Source organism: Diuraphis noxia, unplaced genomic scaffold (assembly GCF_037042655.1).
Source record: "Diuraphis noxia isolate RWA-SAM2 unplaced genomic scaffold, SU_Dnox_SAM2 contig0002, whole genome shotgun sequence".
NCBI lineage: Eukaryota > Metazoa > Arthropoda > Insecta > Hemiptera > Aphididae > Diuraphis > Diuraphis noxia.
The window spans coordinates 8,057,333-8,072,939 of record NW_028301712.1 but is presented as its reverse complement, the minus strand read 5'-3'; the positions used below and the strand labels follow the sequence as shown (position 1 = coordinate 8,072,939).

Below are 15,607 nucleotides of genomic sequence, written 5' to 3'. Positions count from 1 at the left end.
ATATGTCAACCCGAGACGCCGTGCAGTTACATAAGTTCGTTAAACACAACAATAATGTTTGCTTGAATCACGTTGCCTCGAATATCATCAATATTCTAGATTTAGATTCTAAAAACAAAAAAATGTCTAGCATTATACTTTAATATCAATATCACGTCGTCGTGAAAATATAAGCACTGTGAAAAATTATCCTTCAAAATAAATAATATTATAATCGTTTGAATTTATTTTTGAATTTCGCGTCAAATCGCATGCGTACACGCATAGAGTTTGTCGTACCTCGAGTGCTTTCATCGCCGTAGCCGCCTTAGTAGCGTCAGTATTATTTATAATATTGTTATTAGAAAAAACTCCCTTCGTAAAGATTAATTCGATGTCAAGACACTGAGAATTTGGGATCATCACATAATATATAATGGATTAAGCGTCTGCACGTTGTGTTATTCTGTTCATTTGCACTTTCGTGGATAGACCGGCAGAATCAATGAACATGAATAACTGATATTCTGATGAAAATCGTAAGAACGCCAAACGGTACTTCCCATTACTTTTGATAAAAAAAATGTTTTCCGTACCTAAAACACGTCTTACAACGAACAAATTATGACTACTGATATAGTAAAACAAAATATACATATTCATAAATTATATTCTATAAAAGCTAAGGCAATATAATATAATATTAATGAATTAGCATACAATGTATAGGTAGTACCTTTATTTCTTGTTTTATTTCAGAAGCAACATCATGTTTATATTTAACTCTTTACGAAGGTCAACAAATAAAATATCCAAACAATTTGTTTAAAGATTTCATACTGAGCTTTAGAACTTTTGACAGGGGCTTTTAGGAAATTGCCTTTTGATTTCGTCGTTTACGTATATTCACTACGTGTCTTATAATCTACTCGTCCATTCTCTGTTTGGACTCGAAAAATTACCAATACAAATAAAAACATATATGCATATGTACATACCAGAGTTTGATATATTTTAATAAATGTTTATTGTTTTATTGAAACTCCGTAAGATATTTTACGGATTCTCAATTATTAGCGTACTAAATTCTATAAATTATTTCTAAACATAACCTTTTTTTTTATCAGTGGCACTGTGGCTGACCATTTAACAAATTATCCACGTGCTAGTTGTAAAATCGTATCGATCCATTTGTACACTTTTCTTATACCTACTTTTCTTATTATTATTATTAATTAAGGCATTCCTAGCTAGAATAGCTATCTAAGCCTACTGAGTTCTGATATATACAAATTTTTACAGTTTTTTTTTTTTACAATTCTTCTTTTATACATAATTGCGATATAATATAAGGTACAAATAGATCGATACGATTTTTCATAAATTATAACGTATTCAACGTTATCATCACATTAGGCGCACCAAACCAATATTGTTGTGTCAATCGCATAATAAAACACCTATTTATGGATTATTAACCTAACTTTTTCCCAATTATATTTTCACCTACTTAAAGATAAAATGTATAGAACAGGTCGTTGTTTTACCAATCAAGACCCCCTCGATGACCAAAAAAATGTTTCCCCGCTTTTTTATTATTAGTTGACGTCGAAAAACGCATTTTTTCACGATTGCGTCATTTAAAATTTCGGCAAAAATTAAATGTCAAAAAGTTAAAACGATTCAGGCGTACACACGCACAAATACTATACCTGTATGAAATATGTTCCGTAAATCACATATATTTTATTTTATGTCAAAACGCCAAATGCATCGTACGGCTAACCATTTTCGTTTGCCGAACATATAATATAATGTGTTACACACGACGACTTGTTCAAAAAATACGACTACGACATAGCTTTATTATATTGGTACCTATGGCGGTATATACCATTATTAATGATGATAATCCAATTTCCCAGACTTCGAACACAGAATAATATTGTTGTTATTATTACTACTGTGTTAGAACAACTGCGCGTCTAATTTTTAATAAAAAATAAAAATAAAAATTGGAGTTGTAGAGTATTATATACGTCGATCGCTATCATTATTGTTTACCAACAGAGCGGGGCGTACGAAAAAAGTTTGAAAATTATATGTTAGAAAACAGTATACCGCGATATTATCACTATATACCTATTATACCTTACGGGTTTTGAAATAATTTAAATTAGATGATTAATAGTGGGTACGTATGTATTCTATATATTAGTAAAAAGCATTTATTTCCAATACGAAGTGACTTAGTGCAAGTGTTTTTTTCTTCTTCTAATAATATGCATTACACTTGAGCTGGTACTTCTATACAGGGTGATTCATTTATCAAACAACACTTATATGGTATTCGTTTGTAAATACCACCTAACATACACCTATAACACCCAACTTTGTAACTTTGGGAGGCTATATCTTGTAAACGGATTAACGAAAATTGAAAATTTAAACGTGAAAATTCATTGAAAAAATAGTCTTTTTAGTTTATGACATTTTAAGTATAGGTTGTCATTTGAAAATCAAAAGTTGATAATGGTTTACCTGATAAATATAAGGGTGAAAATATTTAAAAAAAATATATAGTTCTAGAACAAGATGGATCTAAAATTTTGAAAAAAAAAAAATTGAAAAAAGTCAATAGTTTTTGAAATAATGAGTGTTGTTTGATAAAAGAATCACCCTGTATAGTTACCTATATGAATTAATGGCTTTTAATATTGAATTTCAGAATAACTCGTTAACAAATAATAGATATAACGTAAATAGTATGATTAGGAATTATTTCTAGAAAAAGAGGGTATATCGAGGCTTAAACTTTATAACTTTATAATATTTCATATTTATATGCGTGCATTAATTTCCATTGATTAATATTAAGAAACATTTTGTTCCTATGTCCTTAGATAGGTATGTATTATGTTTTTAAACTCAAAGTCCATAACACATATTATCAGTTTATCACCTATTAATATATATTATGCACATTTATACACAGAAAAAATAAATTTAGTAAGACATGTATAAAAATGTATTCATATTATTTTCAAATTTTAATAATTTTAAATTATATGTATACATTTCTATAAACTCTTTAAATACTATTTCTCCTATCTGTTTTATTGTTTATACTTATGATTTTAATATGACTAATAACATAATAATAATTGCTATGATTTATTGTATAAAATCACAAAGTGTAATTTCCGTAGGTTATTATTTAGTTATAGAGTTTTTTTTCCGTTGTTTATCTTGTTCACCGTAATTGATCGACATCACTTAAGGTCCATCATAATATTTATATTATTATGTAATGACTAAACTAAACATCTACCTATATAATTGTGTGTACTATTATGTACAATTGCGTACACTTAAAAATGTATACGTTTTACTGATCAATTCATAAGTAATTATGATAATAAATTAAAATCGCTTAGGGATCTATTATCCATTATTTGCACACCCTCGAATTTATTACACAACTATATTATATCATTTATATCGCAGTGTATTGACGTAAGATCGAAGACTACCTCGTAAAGAAATACTGAAAGGTCTACTTTAATAAAACGTAAGTAGGTGTTAAATACAATTCGTCGTAGAAACGTATAGCATCAACTACAAATATTTTCGTACTCTATAACACAATAAGGACAAGCAGTTTAACTAGAGGCGAATCACGGACATATATAAAAAAAAACAACAGGTGTCCAAGCGAATTTAATGCTCGGATGATATTGATTTATTACATATAATATTAGGTATTATATAAATTAATATAATTTATACTATTCAATATTTATAATGTATTCTTGTCATTTAAAATTGTATTAATATCACATTGTTCAAAATGCCTACCATCAAATGGGTAGGATGTTGGGGGGGGGGGGTGTTTGTACCACAAGCATAGTTTATATCATGTTTTCTTCAACGCTCGAGAAATCGTTAAAGTTTACCAATGTAAACATGACATTGAAACCATTTAAAACAATGATATTTATCTAATTTCCATACTTATTATATATACTGTATATAATATAATATAATTACCTATTTAAAAATGTTTTACATTGTCTTTAAGTTTTTAATTCATTTCTTCAAATACATTTCCTAAACATTATAAGTTAATGTATAATGAATGTAATGTAACCTAATATTATAACTTCATCTCCAATACAATAGTATAACATAAAGGAGTAGTAATATACTACCTATATTATGTATTTATGTTTTTACAATAATTTGACCAAATTGACTAAACTTTTTGTTACTTAAAAATTTATTTTTCATAAGTTTATTATATTGATCACTGCCATTGGATTTAAGATTTCTGAATGGCATTTTGATAGTATATAACGATTATATTATTTAAATTATTACCGTTGCAATCATTGATAATTTTTATTTTTTGAAATTTAGCATTATCGTATTCATATAATATTGTATATTATAATATTAATCTATGTCAGAAACCAAGGAAAATTAGATTCGACGTAAATTATATTTCAAGAAATGCGATGAAATAGCTTCGATATTAAAAATTATTTAAATTCATTCACTTTAGCGCACTATTTCGTGAGCGTACGTGTGCGGTAAATAAGATACACGTGTGGGAACAGCGTATTATTATTTTATAAGTATAACGTCGCTGTGTTTGATCCACTCTCCAATATCTAATGAAAGTCAGAATTCATATTAAAACTTAATTCGTATTATAGTATTGCTTGCGAAATATTACTACTATTATCTCAATTAACTTTCGAATTATGGCGGGTATTTGATTTACCGTTTGATCCAATATTCACTCTTCATCGACAATAAATTCCGATAATGTCGACGATAATTGTATTATTTTTCCAATGTGTCGGTGCGTCGAAAAGGGGTAGAAGTTATGATTTTGTGGTTCGATTTTAATCGTCGTCGTATTATTTATTCGGCTGTTGGCACTCCGTTATATAGCTTTACTATATTATGTATTGCGACTATTAGCCGTAGTCGAAATATTTTTAATCATTATATGATCTACATACCTATATTTCATGAAATAATAATCGTATTGGACGTAATGGACGATTTTGATTTCTGTTTATTTATTAATTTAACTTTTTTTTTTGTACTATTCAGGTGCGATCAGCGTGTGCGTTGGGATGTGACGCCGGGTGGACGACAGCATCGTGCGCGTGATTAGCTGCAGCTGGGTGTGCTATGCTAGCCGCCCGCAACGTTCTGCTCCTGTTGGTGGCCGGTTCGTTTCTCGTCTCGTTGGTCCTCGCACTACCACAAGACAAAGGTACATATATACATTAATAATAGAATACAGAGTGTCCCGCGAGCATTTACCCATTGTGATATCTCTCGAAATAATGGAGATATCAAAATTTTGGTTTTGTTGTAAGACTCGCAGGGATAAGAACTACAATTATTTCATTTTTATATTTAATTTAAATGTTTTGGTAAAAAATTAAAAAATGCATTTTTTTAATTTAATTATTTCCAACAAAATTGACTATAACCGTTTTGTAGAGTTTATTTTTCTGATAATATTGACGTTTCAAAATTTCATGATTTTTAATATTTTTTCTAGTTTTGAAGAAATAAAATATGATTATAACTAGGCACGCCGGTAGTGTTAGGCCGGCCGTACGAGAATGTGCGCGGCGTGACGTTGTAACATGTTTGATAACACTACGATGTTAAATAATTCGCAATTTTTCTCGAAACTAAAAAAAAAGTTTAAAATCAAGAAATTAATGAAAATACAATTTTGAAACGTCAATATTTTCAGAAAAATAAACTCTAAAAAATGGCTATAGTTGATTTTTTTTGGAAATAATTATATAAAAAAATATATTTTTTAACTCTTTTACCAAAACATTAAAATAAATTAAAATATGAAATAACTGTTGTACTTGTCCCTGTTAGTCTTAAAAAACCATAATTTCGATATCTCCATTATTTCGGGAGATATCATAATGAGTAAATCTTCGCGGGACACCCTGTATAATAAATTATTAAATATTATAATATTATACTGATGCGATATGAACAGGGTGATCCGTTTGAATTGCTCTACAAACTGATTTTTCGAACCGATCCTTTGTATTTTTAACTATGATTAACAAAGCGGTATAACACTACGTTTTCAAAATAAAAAATACAAACAAATGTTTTAAATAAAGTTTTTTCAGACTAGAATTTAAAAAACTTAATGACCTGAAGTATAGTAGACTATAGTTGTTATAGCTATTCACAGATTTATATTAAGAAACATATTGGTTCATTACGAAAAAATTCAAATGAGTTTTTGTATTTTATTTATAAGTATTATAATAAATTATTCTCGAAGAACCCACCTGCGTTTAATATTTTACATTCGATATAAAAAAACTACGGCTATCAAGTATATTTATAACGAAATTTTTATTGTATAGAAAATGACAATTTTAGTCACAGCTGAATTTTTCAAGTCTCGCTGATTAAAATGTTTCGAACTACAACAAATCAATAACAATATTATACGAAAATATTTTGATTAAGAACAAAGATGTCATTAACATAAATTTAAAAAAATCATATATTTCAAATGTATATAAATAGATCGAAATGAGCAAAAATATTCAAACAAAAATGGTAATAATAATAGTATAAACAAATTGATTATGATGTATCAGTTAAAAAAAAAGGAATAACATAACTTTAATTTTTAATACCAAATCATATAATAATAATTCATAACTAAACTTGTTTGTTATTGTGCAGTGCATGCAATTATAAATTTAACTACTGACCGTATAAAACGCCATTCTAAATGAATAAAAAAATACATTGATATTTAAAATTCCGAAATCATATTCATGCTGTTATTACGGTTGAAAAAAAATAAAAAGCCAGGTCAACTTTGTATTATTTGTTCTTTTTTGTTTGCGGTTTTTTTGTTATATGTCGAGTAATTGGCATTTAATATTGGCCACTTCTGATTTACCATTTTTACGTTTCAAACATTAAATAAAATATGGAAATAGGTACATTGTATTATTATAGATAAATAATATTATTGTAGTAGTTATTGATGATATTATATTTCATTAAATATCAACATGATATCCAGTTTAAAAACAAATAATCGGATAATTTACTTATCATATTGCTCGTCTGAAATGAATCGCTGTGTAGCTGAGTAGTTATTCATACATAATATACGTAAGTTACGGTAACTAATTTTGTTCTTGTGTATTAATAATGAACGATTTGGTGAATACTCAATACTCTGTTATACGCACGCTTGTATCAATATTGCATATACAAGGCGCCGGCACAGAGCACAATTTGCTCGCTATAGTTAATGTTATTATTATTGTACTTTATAAACATTAACTCCTGAAAATATTATAATCAACCATGCATAATAAACAGACGGATAGCACCGTGACAATAATATACAATTTCGAATTGGTATTTATTGCTAAAAATGATTGGACTTCGGTATAAGAATACGTCAATATGTTTACCACGTTTTAACGAAATACGTTATTATCTAATAATATAATAATTTATTACAATATTAGTAATATGATAACATTTATAGTTAAGTCCAAGCTTATAAATAGTATATAACCTGTAAATAATTGTATATGTATGCAACCTATTGTAAACCAACGCCAATGGCCTTTGACGCCGAGGCTTAATATAAATAAAAAAACAAAAAAATAATAATTTATTATTGATTTTTCTATTTTTCTATCGCACTTGCAGATTGTTATTTTTCCCATTTCGGTGATTGAATCTTATCTGACTGTTGACGTCCGCAGAAACTTTTAGCGTAATAGCAGGACCGCTCCAACGATTTGTTTGTCTATACGACACGAACATGTTGGCCGACTATGGCCATATTGTCCATAAGTACAAACGATATAAATTACCATTAAATGATGACACGAAAAACAGTGTAAATAATTATAAACAATGTTTACCTAATGTATAACGATAACATGATGGGTACCGTTATAGTTATTATCACGACTGTTAAAGACTCGCGACAAGTTCAAGTTTTAAATATATTTTTGGACTCAAATTGCTTTTCGTTTTGACAAAACTCGAGTGAGTTTCATGCAACAAAAATCATTTTAGTAAACACGATTGATAATTTTTTATCCAATGGATTTCATTCGCGTGTTTTTCTATTATCTGCACCGGAGACGCGTATAACCTCTGATAGTTATCGTTGTCGTAATTATTGATCGTTGTTAATAATTAGGTAGGTAGATTAAACGCTAACGAATCGACGGAGCGTATTATATGTTATTACTATTGTTTCAATTATAGCACTGTTATACTACCCTTATATATATAGGATATAAGTCCAGAGTAGCTGTATAACAATAACTGCTGATATAATCCCACTGTACGTCTTCCGACGACGGAAACAACCGTTTTAATTTATCGAAGAGCCGTCGTCTGACAGATAATATTAACGATGCCAATATCAGTTATTGTTATCCCGAACGCTTTCTGCGGTAAATATTATTAAACCTATACATAGAAACCTTCCCGTCCACATTGTATAATATTTAAAATACATATTATATAACACCCACTCACATAGATATATATACACACACACACACACATTTTTGTATGCATATATGATAATATTATATGCATATTTGATGTGTTTGTGTGTGTGTGTGAAACTCCGTCGAAAGCACCGCCAACACCTCGTCACGTCAAACTAACGAATATACGCGTATACAATTTATTATTACGATGCACACACGCATTGTGTGTATAATAATAATAGTAATATATAATATCCATTTCGACGTACTACCCATGGGATTACTCGGCACCGTCGTCAATCGTCGACTACGATCAAAAATGATCCGAAATTAAAACAACTTTTGTTCCGATGATGCGTCATTCATTCCACGACGATTTTTGGTGATTACCGAGATAAATAAAATCATAAATTATTATGTTTCCTACTTAACAATAAAATATATATCAGAAAGCCCAATATCATATGTTGCCGAGGGTATAATCATGTACAATTAAAAAAATATATATATATATATATATAGTAATTATCGTCCGTCGTTCATCGATCGAATAGTAATAATATAATAATATTCCGTCTGATAAAATATATTTTTTGAACGCCGGCCGTTTATCGTATATCACTGCGAAATATTTTTTGGACCAACGACTGATTGGAAAACAGAATCTAGTGTCAGAGCACCCACACGTTCACACCTATAAATCATCAAACAAATCTGTAGTTTGCGATAACCCCTCGATGCAATTTCTGTTTCTCGAACAGATGCAAAAGCAATAATATTATGTTATGTGCGCGGTTAGTCTCTCTTGATTTATAACGTACATCCATTTGTTGAACAAAAAACACTGTAAAACGACGGACAACCGCAACCAATCGGATTCTCCGATAAATATTCGAAGAAATAAAAAAAAAATAGTATTTTGGAAGTTTTCAGAATATATGTTTTGAATTTTAATGATCAAATAATGTCTCGATGGTCACAGATGCCTAAGCTTTTAAAATATCGTAGGCGTCGTCATTTAAATACGATCGGGCGTAACGATGACAGCTCTCAACTGAATATCACATAAACGTATAGGTATAAAAATGAATTATAATATTGTTGTACCCATTATTATTTAAACACCGCCTGAGTTAAAATCGTACGATTATAATATATGCAGTGAATAATATATCATTTATATAATATGCAATGCGAATAAAGCGGAATGCGTTATTGATTCTCTTACATAAAATGGGGTCACCTTTGTGCAATTATACACAAGTCATGATTTTTATGGTGGCGTGCGTAGAAGACATCAAACTTAAAATATTTCCCTCGAAACGCGAATCATGCTGATTGACCGATAAACTATGCGTATACGAGTGGTAATGAAGAATTCGTTAAAATAGAAAAAATATATTAACTGGAAGGTATTTGTCCCTTGTTAACTCGAAAACAACGACAAAAATATCATTCTGAAACCTCCAACTCCGAACTCGTCATATCATCATTAGAACAAAACGAAAACAGGATTAAAGATTATTATATAGACATAGTTCATATTATCATTATTATTTATATTGGCGATGTTCATGGTATTATGTATCTATAATATTTTGTTCACTGCAGTAAGCTTTTGTCTTTTCCTCGGCATATCATCAAATATTTAATTTTAATTTACTCCGGTATTACTGGAAAAGCATAAAAAATATAAAAAGTATACATTCTATGCTATTAAAATATATAATAAATGCAAATATTGTTCATCAGTTAGTATGCTGTTAAGACTAGAAGAGATGGATTATCATCGGTGGGTCACATAAAAGCCACCATCGTAGGGGCATTTTATTCTAATCATAATAATATTAGCGAAAATGGAATTAAGAAAGGAATACGAGAATAACGTGTGATACAATAGGCGCGGTGCGTAGATGTTATAGTTATTGATAAGAGAAAAGAACAGTAGATTTTATTATTGGTTACAAGGTTTGAAAGAAGGATATCATTACATTATGTCTTTGATTGGCGAGGGTGTCTGGAGCGATAGAAGGTGGACATAAGTATGACAGGAGATATCAATTAAAAATGTAATGTACAAAAATAATTCCCAAAATAAAACCAAAACATATTATTCCATAATGGGACAAACGAGGTGGGGAGGACTAAATTATTTCAGAGGAGTACCTAACTCACGTAAAATTCGTTGAATAAACTGAAATATAAACATTTACTAAATACTGTGTTTATCGGGACGAAAAATATGGCTATCCATTTTTAAGTTGTATATATGTTTTATTCCGGACTAATTTATTCAACGATCGTGACAAAGTATCGAAACATAGACAAAACCATTTGTGAAATTTGTATCATATCACGAATGCAACTCTTGTTACACACCGTGTTCAAATATTAAACTAATCAATATTGATGTACGTCAGGCGATACCGATGTTTTTTTATATATTTTACAATTATTATTTTTATTTTCTGCCAACACGTCTTTAAATTGGTAAAAAATAATTATTAGAAATTAGAAATTTAAACTACTGATTATTTTACTCAAATTATATTTTATCACAATCTTCTAAGTATAATTTCCCTCTATTTGTGTGCAATAAAATCGCTCTAGAAAGTGTAAAAATTAAGCATGATAGGTAATAATATGTTTTAAACAAATTAATCTCATAAACGTTTTTCTAATAAAATGATATAACATCATAACTACTTTAAAAATAATTTACATCATACAGTTGTCTATTATATTATTTTAGCCTGCACTAAAGAGTATAAAATGAGAATTGACATTATGACCTGTTCGTTTTTATTTTTATTTATTTAATTATTAATTTTTTTTTTTATTGATCTTAAACCCGCCGACTAAGGCCATTAGCTGTTGTAGGGGTTATGAACTGTAGTAGGGGTTTGGTAAAGTAGGTTGTTTTTACGTTTGCTACGGTTAGGTAGCAAACACGTGTATGTGTAGCAAGGTTTTTAACTACTATGAACCCGATTGGTCACCCATCCAGGAGCTAGTAGCTGTGGCCGTTACTTACTTCCAGTCGCATTCCACAATTGGTAGCAGTCAACGCGCCACACCAAGTCACTTTTTATTATTTACTAATGTCTACAAATATATACATATTATATACGTATTAAATATATTCAATTCGGAATGGATTCATGGATAAAATTAATTATATTAATTTATCATTATAAAAATGTCTTATTAGTTTTTTTAATAATGATTTGAATAAAAAAACTCATTGTTATTATAACTAAATATTTGGTTTCTCTTAAAACAATCTAAATTTTACAAAACGGTGACTGATAAATTATAGCCAACAAAAAATCCACACTAATGTTTTAGAGCTCTGCGATGAAGTATTATATTATTATAATAATATTATATTGTTAACACTACCTAAGCTAATATTCCATTTTTTTTTTTACCGTCAAAAATAATATTGCCAATAATTATTGCCTGTTGATAATAATAATATGTTATATCAGATATTATTACTATACGTTGGTCGAGTGACAATTCTGTAAACGTAAAAATTTTCTTCGGATGGTAGACCGTAACAATTTTTATTTATTTTGTACAAAAAGAGTACATTTCGGGAATCGTTAACTCATAAACGAAACACTTGTAAGCAAATATAATATACAGAAGCACACTGTTAATAAATTACAAAATTAAAAATATCACCTATGTTATCAGAAGTTGAAACATTGAAATATTAAAATTATAATGATATTCACATACTTGGTTGTAGTTTTTAAAAAATTCCATTGTCGAAAAATAATAATATTAATAACAAAATCACGGTTGCGTTAGTAATATTGTCCTTGACGACTACTTAACAATATTAAATTATGATGCATGTCCAATATCGTAAAAGCACCAAAATCGTCAATTTTCCTTCGATATAAAGAGGACACTGCCCCATGCGTGGTACCTACAAGTTATTTGGTAGATGATCGTAAAGTTTTGAAAAACATAACCAATTTAGCCCGAGGAAGCTGAAAGAATTATCCGTCGAAAAACATTGCAGATGTATTAATATGTTGTTCCGGTATTATTAGCCACACCCACGTCACACTTACATTGTTGTAATATACGTACAGCCTATGGCCAATAGAGTCGATAAAAATCCCTATTTTCGACCGTTGAGTTCTATTCGAGAACTTTATCGCTATTGTTTTCGGCCATCCGGAACCTTTTACTGTGTGTCCGACATTCGTAAAACTCAACCCCGTCCCGATTTACTTCCTGGGACAAACGGAAACAAAATAAAATTTAAAAATAAAAATGTATTATGATTTATACTAACAATCAATTTTTTTAACGCACTTCATTTGTTATTATTTGACATTTCATTATAGGTGCTGTCATGTGCTACAATGTTTGTAGACCATTACTACATCTTCGTCTACATTGTATTGATTCATTTTTAATAGACCTAGTGCATTTATATTGAACAAGTAGTTACTTTAAGCTTTCAAAATATCAATTAGTAAAACGTTTTCGATATATTCATCGCCTATTAACATCAGAATAAGAAATACATTTTCAGTTCGGAATTTCTAAGACTTTTTATATTATTATTATTATTATTTTTTTTTTTAACTTTAATAACGACTCTTTATAATAAAAATTAAATGAACAATACATTATTCAGAGTTTGAATATTACGACACCACACAATACATTAATTGTTAATGGACAATATTTAAAACATTATATAATATATTATAGTGTTTTTACACAAAACAATATTATTTTATATTATTTCTTTTTCGATTTGATTGTGTCGTTATTAAAGTATCTATGATTTGAATAAATTGCTTAAAACAAAAAAAAAACCACAAATAATATTATATTGAATTAGGTGCATGTAAATATTTTTTTAGTTTAAGAATCAGTCACAATGAATGACGCTCTATAATATTTATAATAATTCGTTGTGCATAACATCTGATTAGAATATACTGTATTGCATGGGTATGAAAATTAGATCCAACTCTATCGATTCAGTAGCCATGGATTGAATGTCATAATATGGTTTTACTATATTTGTATTAATGGTCTGGGGGTAGTGAATCGATTTCAAACTTTGTGATCGTATTTTATTTTATAACGTACACGAAGGTCATTTTCGACGGTTATTTTCCTCTCAACGACGAAGCGATCGCTCTAGATCCGAACGTTTTCCTGGTAGATGTTCGAACCCATGGACGTACATCGTACACAATATTATGATATAACATAATTAAATAGAGACTATTAGTAACCGCAAGGAGAGTACAGCTTTGGAATCTAGGGGCTCTTACGGTGTAATATATAATATATGCTATTATGGTATGTATATTTTACGTTTTACACAATTCACTTATATATAATAAAAACACACACACACACACACATGCCGTGTATAATATCTGCTGTTTAGATGATGTAATTCCTAACATTGTCGTCCCACACAGCTACCACAAAGAAATACATACACATACGGACCATATATAATACACGTCATAGTATATAAACATATGTATACTGCATACTAACATATATGAGTATTATGTTATGTATATGTACATTCGTTTGGTATTTATTACAAGACCAGTCAAATGACTTGGCCATAAAAGTTGCCACTACGTTGTGGTATAAAAACAACTCGCATGCGCTGGTTATATGTCGCCAGACCGACCATTGATCTTCACCTCCCACCACCAATCATTAATGTAAAAAAAAAAAATTGGAATGCGTGCCAAGTAATTCCCGGGCTTACTGATAAAAAGCACGCGAACTTAATAAATTCGTTTTTTCCGTTTTGATTCTATTGATATATTATATTATCTATACCAAAAATGAAATTTCGACTACATAACTAATATACTATAATCAACACAGCTATTGCTGTTATCATACAACTTATCATATAAATAACTATTAGCAGCAACTAATATTGTTATTATTATTATTATGATTGTTATTGTTATTGTTATTGTAATCGGTTATTATGAGAATTTTCCCATTATCTTAGTAACTACACTTCCAGGATTTAATTAAGTTCATATAATATAATATTATGGTTAACCATAAGGTATACTATACTCATTAAGTGGATGTAAGCGCACCTCTTGTTTCCTCTCTCTGGCACACACTACACATAGGCAAAACACATCAATACAGAATCTTTTTTTTTTCAAGAGTAAAATCACTATTATCACCCATTAAAAAAAAACAATAGAAAATAAAATTTTTGAAGGCGTGAAATTTAAAATTGTTTGAATATTATTTCAAAACAATTTAAATATTATTTGAATTTACAGAACTAAAATTTTTATTTTTAAATTAAAATACAAATGGTCAAATAATAATAAACAATAAAATTGATATGTTATTTTACATATTGATATTAAATTCATGATGTCAAAAATGTTATCATCTAAAATATTTGTGATTTTACTCTAAGATTACTCGAAAGTTATAAAAAACAAATAACAATTTTAGGTGAAAGCGTTTTATCTATATTGCGCGTTGATCTGAGAGAAAAAACAAATATTACGCAACATTATTTTAATACAAAGATATAAATTAATGATTATAATACAACTGACATAAACTGAAAACATTTTTAATATGGTTTTGATTTTAGTTCTCTTCATTAATTGCAAACTATTGTTTTAATATTGTAATGCAGGTATTGATAATTTGATTAATTTGATTGGATATGAACTAAAAAATATTAAAACGTAACGAAGGTGATTTTAGATTTTAGTTTTTCAACAAAAATGTATGCTTGGTTTGTACATTGAACATTATATTCCTACTATGGGCGTATTCCAGATCAAATGATAAATGTTTGAGTTATTATAGTAGTTTAATTATTTCAATACGTACACTAACTATAACATACAAGTGTAATAATTTACGAACTTAAAGTCATTGAACATCAAAAATACAATAGCTAAATCACATAATATTATATTATATACTTGAAAATACATAAGTAATAATAATTAAAAAAAAACAATTTTAAGAATAATAGATTTGGTTATGCGATAGAAAAAAGTATTCCACGTATC

At 28.7% G+C, this 15,607-nt stretch overlaps 1 protein-coding gene across 4 annotated transcripts in view; it reads left to right on the top strand.

Annotated features, from left to right (window-relative positions):
* Positions 1-15,607, top strand: part of jus (EB domain-containing julius seizure protein) — an 82,930-nt gene that overhangs the window by 19,053 nt on the left and 48,270 nt on the right. For all 4 annotated transcript variants that reach the window (XM_089220281.1, XM_089220280.1, XM_089220279.1 and 1 more), the window contains one exon: positions 5,104-5,269. In XM_089220281.1, the coding sequence (XP_089076407.1) occupies positions 5,185-5,269 (85 nt within the window). In that variant the 5' untranslated portion in view covers positions 5,104-5,184. The remainder of the gene's footprint in view (positions 1-5,103; positions 5,270-15,607) is intronic.